We start from the raw sequence: 12340 nt of genomic DNA on the forward strand, positions 1-12340 counted from the left end.
GGGAATTACTCTTTCCAAGCCATTGCACCTCAACGGTGGAAATGAGTCTCGACTGTTTCTGCAGTCGAGACTCATTTAAAAAGCAGATAGAGGTATTCATTTTCAACCACGATTTTCCTTAAAATCAAATGTTCTAATTTGATTCCATTTTAATTTTTCTCAGTTGCTTCGGTGCATTTCTCAGAACACAATTGAAATTCTCACCACTTGCTCAGTCATCAAATCATTGTCACTTATGCACATCGAAAAGCAGTGTCTCGTTTCTGCAAACAGGTTACAAATGCTTTTGGACAATCAATTCAAGTGAGTATGTACAATTCTCTGCTTTTTCTTACACTTTTGATTGCTTATGTAATATGGATGAAAATGTATTATATGGGTCCCTGTTGAATAGCCTTATCCTCCACAACATTTAAGCATAGGTTTGTTGTATAAGCCTTAGAGGCTTGAACAAGTTGTCATAATAAGGAAAGCATATAATCCTATGCATTTACATTAGACTTTATTTTTTTAAATGTGTCCTACATTGCTCCCAGGTGAATCCTGGGTTTCTCCAACAAAAGTAAATGTGTGAAGCATTAGATCAACCAATGATCAACCAGTTTTCTGAAAGAGCTAGAAGGTCTTGATGCTGCATGTCTGACAATGGAATGGCCAAGATTTCAAGTGAACAGCCAGAGAGAAGAAGAGGAAGAGGAGTGATGCTGGGGCAAAGGAGTTAGGAGACAAAACAGAAGACGAGGCAGAAAGCAGAGGACATATGCCAGTTTCCATCACTTGTTGTGACCCACAAGAAGATACTGGTGGAGTTCCTCTTACTCTACTAATCATTCCTTAATCTCAGACAGACAGACTGACAGACAGACACACAGATAGATAGAGCAGCATTAATAATACAGTCGCTAAAGGCTGCAAAAGGATTCAGACTGGAATAAAGAATCATCCTTGATCTGTTTATTGACTCAGAACATACAGACAGAGATGCTATGCTTTGATCACAACTTCTTTATATGTTGTTGGGTCTAAATTCAACCTGTAGCCAGGCAATTATGTGAAAATTGCTGCTTGCTAAAAAGCACCAGTGTGGATAAGACAGAAAGTATCTGCAAAGAGGAATGGAAAATATTCAGTTTGTGCAAACCTGGATAAGACATACTTCAGAAAGACAGGTGGCTACCATAGCAGTCAATGTATTGATTTGAGAGGCTGAATACAAAACAAAGCCACCGTCTTATATGTAACAAATTTTGCAGACCTTGTTTTATTTTAAATTTTACTTCTAATGATAAAAGATTTTCTGATAGATATGTTTCCGTTTTTAATATTTAAAAGTGGAATGAATGTGTTTGAGAAGTATAGGATTTAGGTATTTAAATGTGGGTTTACATCTCTATTTTGTCTGTGTCTATCGTGCTTCTGGCTTCGCTCTCTGTAAAACAAGATTATGTGGTGAATAGGATAGGGGTATGAGCCGTGGAGCTCTCTCCCAGTCCATCCACGAGGAGGGCATAACGCGTGTCGGTTCAGATGCAGCAGCAGCAGCAGCAGCAACATCCTCTCAAAAAGCAGCGCTTTCAGCTGAGCCAGTCAGTGAGTCTCAGCCCGTCCGTGCAGTCAGGATGCAGCTGTCCGAGCAGAACTGAGCCTGTAAAGGTGAAAGAGAGTGAAGCTAAGAAATCTCTGATCTCTTTGTTTCTTTATATATTTTTCCTCCCATTTCATCGGAGTGGTCGGAGCAGATGCAGCTTCACGGCGGCTTCAGAAGTTGGACAGCCCCAGATTTGCATGCCATGACTCTTGAATCTGGACATTCCCAAGGCAGCGCAGCGCAGACGGCGTGGATCATTTTAAAAGCCATTTCGTCTGTCCACATCACGCGTGTCAGGAGGGTGATCAACATGTGGCGCTTTAAATAATGAAATTACTAATAAAAAAAGAAATGAAGGAATACTGATCTCCGTCCGAACAGCCCCCGGGTGATACCTGTTATTTACAGTAATGGAATGAAGACACTATCCTGAGATATAATGGATGAGAGATCCAGCAAGCTCATCTTGGTTCCCATCTTGGCAGTCCTTTTTGTCATGATAGGTTATCAGTACATTTGTCCAGCGGGCAGCAATTCGTGCCACTTTAAGTCCGAGGAGAGACTCAGAGGGGTGAGCCTGCTTTCTTCCCCGTATCAGGACGCCGATGACTTCTACAGAGATTCCGACCTGGACGATGACGGTCCGCCGAAGCTGCCGTCCAAATTTAACTTCACCGAGAGAGACCTGGACAGACACGTGGAGTTCAACATCAAAGGGGACGACGTGATCGTGTTCCTGCACATCCAGAAGACCGGCGGGACCACTTTCGGCAGGCATCTGGTGAGGAATATTCGTTTGGAGCAGCCGTGCGACTGCAAGCCCGGCCAGAAGAAGTGCACCTGCCACCGGCCGGGCAAAGAGGAGTCCTGGCTCTTCTCCCGGTTCTCCACGGGCTGGAGCTGCGGGCTGCACGCGGACTGGACCGAGCTGACGAACTGCGTCCCGGTCGTAATGGATAAGAAGGAGGCCCAGAGGAATAAAAGGTATTAAATTAACAGGCTCCCTACCCCGTGACATTAAAAACTGCTGCAGGTTATAAACAAAGGATTGAGAAGGAATTTGTGATAAATGCTAAAATATTGTGTCTTATGCAAAATTCTGGTGTAACAACCTATATTATTCTCTTATCTTTGTAACAATTAGGTGAATGCATTTATGTTACATTTCATGTCATTCTCAGTAAATACGCCCCTATGCAACTCTTTAACCACTTCTAACTTTTCTATTCAGCAAGTGTTCTTTGGTTCATTTAATTACAACCTCTGTTTATCCATCTTTTAAAGGCTGTTTCAGTTCGAACAATCAATGCTTTTAGCTCTCAGGAAAAACACAAAACAAAACATTTGAAAGTGGTGCTTTTTTAGGCAAAAATGTTTAAAGTCAGACTTGTTCAGCTCATTTTATTTCCCCTGAACCACAACATTTACACATCTGTAGGCACCATTTCAATCACATTTTCACCTTTTATACAGAAAAACATGAAAGTGGTCATCAGATTTGAAGGGCCATCTTCCAAACAATACTAAATGCCCTTTGATAACCAGATCAAACCTTCGGCAAAAATAAAATCTAGTAAAAATGTAGGGGAAAACAGATCCATGCACCAGCTTGCATAGAGGGTCAATAAGTGTTGATAATCGTTAACTTTTCTTCCTCAGAAATTTTCATGTTATTGCATTGTATTTTATTGTGCTTTAGTGTGATCTAAAAATGAAAATACTATGATAACTAGAAACCCAACAATACCAGATTTTTCACCTAAACTGACTGGATGGGTAGAGAGGATGTTAGCTGATCTGAGATGCAGCTAACAAGCCCATGTTAACCATGGAGGAGCTGCAGAGATTCACAGCTCAGGTGTGATAAGCTGTCCACAAAGTTGCAGATAGAAAGCCATTGTTGAAAGAAAGTCTCCTTTAAAATGTGCCACAGGTCATGCAGAAGAGTGAGAAAGCAAATGTGAAAAAAGTTTCATCTGGTCAAATTTGATGAAAATTGATCTTTCTAACCTACATTCAAAATACTATGTTGGGTGAGAAAGTAATACTGCACATAACCCTTAGCAAATGGGTGGAACATGGTGGTGGTGGCGTTATGTTGTGCAGATGCTTTTTGTCGACACTGATAAGGAAACTGGTCAGAATTGATAGACAGTGGAAACTAAAGAAAATATGTCAGATAATGCAACAAATGCAGGTAATGCTTTAACTGTCATGAGGACACCGGTGTCCTCTTATCCAGTCTCACTGAACTTAAGCTACACAGCAAAGAAAAATTGATTAAAAATTACAATATCTACATATGCAAACCTAGGCATACTTCAAAAGCTTTGTAACTGTAATTGAGGCAAAATATACTTGTAAATGCTTGAACACCATGTTTCTATTTTAATCCATTTCAGAATAATGCACTATATTGTGTTGGCCTACAAAGTCAAAACAAAACAGTTTGATGTTTCTTGTTGTAAGGTGACAAAATGTCTAAAAACTCAAAGGGCCTTAACACTTTAGCAAGTTCATAGCCCTTGTTTTGTCTGAAAACTTGGACTGTGTCTACAGGTGTAATAAATCTGAGGCTAGTGGTGGTTCCTGCATGAATGAAGTCTGTTTTTCTGCTGCCCTTAAACCAGTCAAAATGAGGAGAAGGAATTCTGGGGTGTAATAAAATGCCTTGCTGTCCTAAACAAAGCACGTAAAATATAAAATAGATATGTTGTCCTTTTTTTGGTGCTGAAGCTTACTTACCCCCACACCTCGCTGACCTTTACTATTGTCCACATTGCCTAAAGGTGTCTTTTTGGTGTATAAAATTAATTAAATTGTCTTTTTTTTCTAACAAAATCTTGATTTCTTACCATCTCAGCGAGTGACTTGCTTCAAATTACAATTACTGCACAAGCTTGATGTTATCTGAGAGAAAAAGCAATGAAGATAATAATTTAAAATTCACTGGGTCTATTTTAGACTGCTGTATCCGCTGCAGAGACACTTGCAATTACTGGCATAAAAGAGATGCAAAGAGGCACATAGCAATGAGTGCACAAGCAACATACTATATATGCTATATGTCCATGTGTCTATTTTTCAGCGCAGTAAGCACGTCTGAGCTCACGGAGTTTCAAAGCAGCATTAGGTTTCCAGACTATTCATTAAACAAGGACATTAAAAAGTCAGTGTGCCAGAAATGCACGCAGCACACGCAAAGAGCGCTGACCAAAACGTCTCGTCACGTAAGCTGGATTTCTGAACTGCAGAAAACGTCCTTCCTCTTTCAGAAAAAATACAATCATCCAGCAAAGCACGCAAGCACATGATTTATTTCTGCTGTGCCAAGTGTTTTCTGTACTCTGGGAAGTGCTCACTGGATGCGACAGCTCTTCATTTCACAGCTGCAGCATCTGTTCTGCACTTACAATCCTCCCGCTGCTTGTTCTTCAGTGGCCTCCAGCAGCATCTATTCTGAGGCTTCTCCTTCTCAACATGACACATTGCAGTTAGATTTCCTTTCTGGCCAGCAATTATTTTTCGGTGGATTTTTCTTTTTTTTTTGATTGGGATTTGTTTAATGAAAGGAGTATTAGCCCAATAATACATTCATTAAATTAAACAACTGGTCAGAGTGAAGATAGTACCATTGTACTTTCTAATAAGTAATAAAAGTGTTGAACTCTGCCAACAAAAACCTTTGAGGTTGCACTGAGAGAATACAAACAGAATGTCAATATCAATTCAGATACCCTGCCCTTGTATTGTGGGTGCACACTCCTCAGATTGACTTTCCTCACACATGCAAGTTGCCGGCTCCTGTGGTGGCAGTAAGAAGAGGTATAGGAAGGCTGCGATGGCATCCTTCGCGTGGCCTTGCGTGGCCTTTTCAACGAAGCAGGGTGCGGTGCACGGTGCGTCAGCTGTGCGGCCCAGGAAAGGTCAGGCGTGTCAGGCTGGATCAGTGCGCGTGTCCTGCGGCGTGGCGTCTCTGGAGTGTGCCGTCAGTCAGGGGAGAAGTAGAGCAGGCAGGTCGACCCTCTACGGGGGCATTGTGGAGAAGCAAACCTTTAAGTGCTGTCCTCTTAAGTTGCTTTGGTATTACTTATCTGTTTGCATTGGGGTAGGGCTCACCGAGCAGGTAGTTTTCCTCTTCGGGAAAAAATTCTAAAGGCCTGCAGAGTCTTGAGGAGTGCTGGAAGAATTATTTCTGATTGCTACATGTTCATTATCCAACTTTACAGTCTGGAATTACTCATGTAGATATATTCAGTGTGACACTGGGACACAGCGCAAGAAGCAGCTTTGCAAAATTTATTTCATACAAATGCAAAGAAAGATCTTGAGTAAATCATGTCCTCGGGAGTCTATGTAGTAAAAGGCTGCACTTAAAAATCACTGAAATATTTGATAGGGCTTGCCATCAAAATCAAAACAGGTTTATTTTGTTTCTCACTGTTGCATTTCTTTCATTCTTTCATCCTCAAACATCTGTCAATGACACAAGTGAAGCAGCAATAACACAGTCGAGGAGGCAAAACTATAACTATGAATCATACAGTTTGAAATCTTTATGTTTAGAAATACAGAATACACCTCCAATAAATCAGTGTCACTTACAGTTGGACTTTGGTCCTCCAAATTCTTTTATAGATATGTAGAGCAATTTCTTCTATTTTTATTCTCACAGAGCTTTAGGATAAAAAAAAAACAACAGAAAAACATGTGAGTATGTTGTATGCATTGCTGCATAGATGCTTTGTCACACATCCTTTCAGTTAATTGTCTAAACAAGCACAATCAGGAGACTATACCATATGTGCTTATTTAGTGATGGCTCCTTCCTATAGCTAAGACAGAAACAGAAATGTATATTGCTTTGCAAAGTCATTACTGTTAAGAAATTGATTATGAGCATATTTTTAATACAATGGATAAAATGAGACGGAATCCCCCCTTTTCAGTGAACTGATGTAAATTTACTATAATGCAGACATACAGTATTTTTTAATACTTCAAACTTGTATGAGATAAAGTCACACTGACACAGCTGAGGTCAATTGTTTATACTCATCATTAAAATGTGTGGTTGTCGTCATACATTTGTCATCTTATTTATACAAGATATGCAGTAAATATGTCTTATAATTATCTAGCACAGCTACCATGATCTGTAGATCGGTTTTTATTTGCCATCCAGACATGAAAAGCATATCAGATATTTACACTTCTATACAGTACTGAGTTTAAAGCATTTCTGTTGTAATTATTTGTCTAGGTTAAATGTGGATTGATTGACCACAACTGGGTTTTGGGTTGGATCCAGCAGACAAGACAGTTGGTTAAACTTATTGCTAAGAAAAACTGAGTTTAGAAGAATAACCCCTAAAATAGATTACTGAATATTAAATATTTTGGTTAAAGTTAATGATTTAGAATTTTGTTTAAATCTGCATTAAAAAGATCAGGTTGGTATGTATACATAGTCAACAACAGCATATTGTTTTTTTTAAGAAAAGATAACAAAACACAACAAACCCAAACATAAAAATTCAACATAAAAATTCAATCTTAGTAATACTTCATAAAATGTTGCACTAGTTTGCCCTATTACTTAGCACGTAAAAGGTTAACATTATTGTAAATGAACCAACTCATTGTCTAATGTATTGAGACTAACAAAACAATACAACCCAATGAGAATACCGTCATCATTCAACATAACTCTACCATCTTACCACTTCTTATTTCATCTTGTGGAAGATTTTCCACAACATCTTGTCAAGAGAGTGTATACCTGAAAATGGCAACATAATGATGGGACTCCTTATCTTTTTTCTATATTAGCAAACTCGGTGACATTGTTTGACTTAATGTTTGATTAAAGGTGTCTAACTTCTGTCCCAACAACATTTTTCTTAAAAAAAGATTAACCCAGCCTTTTTGTTTTTTTGTGTGTAACAACAGAGTATATTTTTTACATGTGTCTGATGCTGCTGATGCACTTGCCCCTTATAGATGTTTAGCCACTAGTTTAAAACTATAAACTTCTTCTCCACTTCTGGCCAGCATTGTTACTCTGATTTGCACGAATAGATATCAGAACACTCCTAGCTGTTTCATAAGAGTAGATTCATTTATATTAGCAAACCATGCAATAGTGATGCAAGCCTCACTTTTCTCCACATAATCAGTATTTTATTGGGGAAGGTTTTCCACAGTGTTTAGCTGTCAAAATGTTATTTTGAGAACACAGTTTTTGATGATATCCAAACCCTAAAAGAAAGTGTGAAAGCTAAAACTAAGCACTGGCAAATATTGATTCATTGAGATCTGTTGACTTTAACAAATGATTTTAGAAAGCATTGTTTTACCTGACAAACACTGAGATTATAGTCAATGTAGTTGCTTCAGTGATCTGGCTGTATACTTCCAATCTCAGGTATTTGCTCTACCTTGCTTTCTTCTAAGAAAGGCATCCACATGTCCTGCATAGAAGATCTTTGTCAAAAAAATTGCTCACTCCATGCTTTATCTGGAATTACAAGTGGTCACACATCTATGTGTTATATTCTCTTGAAAAAAACCTTCTTTATGCAAGACAACACTCCATGTCCCATTTACAACAATAGCCCATCTGATACGGCAGGTTCAGATAATACAAAATCACCCATGCGTGGTTCTCACTTCCCATTTTTAAGAGAGCTGTGGCAAAAAAGGCTTTCTTGTTGTCAAATGTGCTTTTAAAATGAATTATTTGCTTTGGAAAAACAATAGAAAGGCTGATTATGATTAATTTATCTTTCTTACTTTTAATATTTGTAGATTTTAAAGTAAGAAATAAATCATGCATCATTAATTTTAAACTCTATAGTACGATGTGTGCTTTTTAAGTCAAATAATGTATTTTCTTTACTGATGAAGTGCCTATTACAGAAGCCAGTTCTCATCACTCCACCTAAACTAAGATTGTTCAAATGTATGGAATAACTTCCTTTTGTTAAGAAATGCTAAAAGAACTTTTATTAACATAAAAAACAGATCAATGAGATACATATAAGTACCCACTCTATTTGGCCTTATCCCTTTTGAAACAGTTCTATTTACTTCCCTGTTATACTTGCTAGCATGCCTTGCAGGAAGGTTTAAAAATCCTTAAATAAAGTCAACCTTTACTTCAGTAGCACAGTTTCACTCTGACCTCTTTAGAGAAATCAATTTTTATTTAGAGTGTATTTATTCACATGAGGAAAACAATTCAAAATGGTTGAAACAACTACTGGAAGCCCACAAACATAATGGATACACTTTTAAAAATGTATGCTTTAATTTTGTAAGAGGATCAGCTTCAATTAGTAATGTCTAATTAACTCTTCCTGAAGTAAGTAATGTGATGTCACACAGAGGCCTATTTATTTTAGGTGCTAAAATCTAGGCAGGATAAAGATCTGAGATTAGCTGACCAACAAGCACAGTGAAGAGGATTTAAAAAAAAAAAGAAAGAAAACCCTGGGAGCTAACTGTTAGAGAAAAGAAAAGGTTTGCTAAACTTTACTCCCACTTTAGCTGAAATTATATGCTTAGGTCAGTTAGACTTAGCTTTTTGGCAAGAAGCTCCCCAGGTAGTTTGTTAATAAAAAACTGCAGCCAAATGTTAAGCATGGTGGAGGATCTCTGATGCCCTTGTTGCCTGTTTCTATTCCAAAGTGATGGGAAGCTGGCATGGGATTATTAACTTTTTAAAATACTAGGAGATTTTAAATAGAAATCCAAAGAACTCTACCACTGAGAATTGATTACCATCGGGTGTTTTAGCAGGGTAATGAACTGAAACACATGGCCAAATCAACAAAGAAACAGTACAGCTGAGATGAAAATTCCTCTATGGTTGTTTAATCAAAGCTTGTGAAATATTAACAGAGAGGATAAAGTCCTGTCTTATTTGTAAAAGGGCGACACCAAAGTATTGACAGTTCTGGTGTAGTGCCATTATTTTTGTTTAAAATAACATTTTTAAACTTAATATTTTTGTCATAACACCAAATAAATGTAATAAATTAAGTGGAGGAGTTTTTTTTTTCTTCAGTAAAATTAAACCAGACCAAATCTGGTCACCATAATTTGATCAGTTTCACTTCACTTAGGCTCTGTTGCATTAACAGAGCCTAAGTGAAGAAAACTGAAAATGTCCCATCAATTGTACTTTAATTTGAAACAGATCCAATTAAAACAAATTTTAGTATTATATGCTCATGTTAGTAAGAGGAGGCTTGCTTTGTTGCCACACTTCTCTGAGCAGTTCAAATATAAAAGTTTAATTTAACATGGTCAGACGAGCGCATGGATGAATGCCGCTGTAGCACATCGGGGATTCACACGTTTCCAGCTGTTCCTGGCTGTGTTCTCCTGCTCTGGAAGGAAGTGAGAGTGCAGGACTTTAATGAGACAGCGAAACAGCAGCACAGCTGACGCCCTGCGGTCACAGATCAGCTTGAATGAGGGAAGCTGGGTGGATTTACAGTTCTGGCCACATCGTTCTGATGTAGGAGGCAGACCGCTCATCAGTATGACGGGGTGTTTATAGTGTGTGAAGCTCAGAGTGCCCTTGTAGGCCGTCCAGGGCACGAAAATTGCTTTTCATGTGTCGTTAATTCAAGTCGTCATTGCTGGCAGGCCTGAGCAGTAATTCAGTTGGTCTGATAATTAAGTGCTACCTCCACAGAGGGAGCAGCGGCATATGCGAAACATTTGTTTAACGTCATAATAAATATGTTTCAAATTTGACTCAAGATTTGCTTCGGAGGAAACATATTCCATGAAACCTTAGCTGCCAATTAATGCTCAGTAATTTTAGTTGCTCATTTATGTTTATTTTGAATTGATAACCAAAGCAAATTCCTGTGATCCTGGAAAAGTGTGAAATTTTTTTCTTAATTCAATTAGAGTCTGAACATTCATTGAATATCTAAATAAACAAAAGTAGCCCTCATATCTGCATTTATAAAATATACTTTAATGGATATTTGTCAATATTCATTTAGTTTGGGAAGTGGGTCTGTGTCGTTTATTTATTTATTTATTTTTTTTCCTAAAAACCACTTAAGATAATGAAAACTCTGAAGCTTGGCAGAAAATATCTGCTGGTCAGGCAAATATGATTTTCCAAGAATCTGATTCAGCTCTTTTATTCTAAGAAGTGAAATTTGTTGCACTGGAGGGATACATTTGTACCCCTTCAAAAGATGATGCACTTAATTAGATTTTCTTTCACGTTACTGCTATTTTATCAGCTTTGTGTGTTAACACAGCGGCAGATTTCAGGTTTGTTATGTAATATGAGCTTTTGATTAGAAGCAGGTCTCTAGACTGAAATAAAACAAAGAAAATCAAAAACCATTTAGCTTATCTTCATAGATGTAGTTAGATGCTAATTTTGTGGTAAGCAGCTCAGATGCTCCTGAAATTAGGGGCACAATGATATTTGTATGTAGGTTACACCCATTTCTTATATCTCATCTTCAAAATGGGAAACACAGGAGAAGCTAGTTCAATAAGGGAGATATGGCTTAATCTTCATGATTTTGCAAAAGACTGTAAAAGAAATAGATTTTCCCACCAACTTGCCTACCATGCCTACAGCCAGAGCAATGATTAAAAAATTGTAAAAGAATTAAAACTGTGACTGGATGAGAACTCTAATTTATCTTGCTGACACACACACGCATAGTAGAGGAAGGTGAGGAAGATAAAGAATGTCTCAGTGTTGGAGAACTGGAGCAGTCTTTTTATGAGTGACATTACGCTAGCGTAATAAAAGACTAATTTATTTTAAGGCTCTCAACACATCTTTACCAGTGATGCCAGTGAAAGTGGTGGGGACCTTTGTTCAGACTTGGTGTGACTTGACAGATTCACATATCAAAGAGGAATAGTATGACAGCATAGGTGACTGGCTGCGTTGTTTCTCTGGTTCCTACAAGGGCCAACGAAAGGAGCACACCAAGAATAACCGCGTCTTGAGTTGATTTATTGTAGGAAACCTGGAGAAAGGTCATCTGTCCTTATTTATGGCGAGCTGGTGACATGTAAGTCATACTGTGGGGAGGCTAGGTTAAGCAGAATGCCTCACGCAGCTCCTCCATTTGGATTCAGAGGCTCAATGAGCACCTGGCACACTTAAAGTGTAAGTGCAGGTAGAGTCACCTTCACAGACTAATCCTCTGCTGCATGATCGTGCCACCCAGCAGGATTAAGTTCTCTGTGTTTTTGATGTTGTAACAATTTGTGCTGGCTGGCGGTTTGGTGCAGCGACTAAAACTTTTAAGTGCCGCACCTCTGAATGGCCCCACAAGGAGAGCTGCAACGACATTTGTGTATGAGAAGTATTGCACCAAAATTGCCCACAGCATGTGAAATCTGTTCAGCAAATCGAATATTTACTGCTGGGCTCCTCTCCATCTTTTCTATCGTGTGGATGCAGTCAGACTTGGGAGAGGAATCTGAATAATCACACTTAACAGATTGAAGTCCAGATTGCCTCTTAAAATCCTGCATTTATAAATAGGTTTGTTCTTCTTTAATTTGAGAAGTTATTTAGATGTTTGAGCAGAACCACACTGTGTTGAAACTCTTTTTCATTCATTTTTCATTTAGTGTGTGCGATGCCTTTAAAAAAAAGATTTATTTTTTACGCTTTGTCATATTTGTGGTTGTAACATGAAAAATGATAGATAGTTTTCAAAATGTTTTACAAATAAAAAACTGAGC

General features: G+C 38.2%; 1 protein-coding gene across 2 annotated transcripts in view; it reads left to right on the plus strand.

Moving 5' to 3' along the window:
* The first annotated feature begins 910 nt into the window (after positions 1–910).
* Positions 911–12340, plus strand: part of hs6st3b (heparan sulfate 6-O-sulfotransferase 3b) — a 78312-nt gene continuing 66882 nt past the window's right edge. The window contains exon 1 of one of the 2 annotated variants that reach the window (XM_028022712.1): positions 911–2572. In XM_028022712.1, coding sequence (XP_027878513.1) covers positions 2028–2572 — 545 coding nt within the window. In that variant the 5' untranslated portion in view covers positions 911–2027. The remainder of the gene's footprint in view (positions 2573–12340) is intronic. The other variant, XM_028022711.1, reaches the window with a different exon arrangement.

The sequence above is a fragment of the Xiphophorus couchianus genome, chromosome 7 (genome assembly GCF_001444195.1).
Source record: "Xiphophorus couchianus chromosome 7, X_couchianus-1.0, whole genome shotgun sequence".
Lineage (NCBI taxonomy): Eukaryota > Metazoa > Chordata > Actinopteri > Cyprinodontiformes > Poeciliidae > Xiphophorus > Xiphophorus couchianus.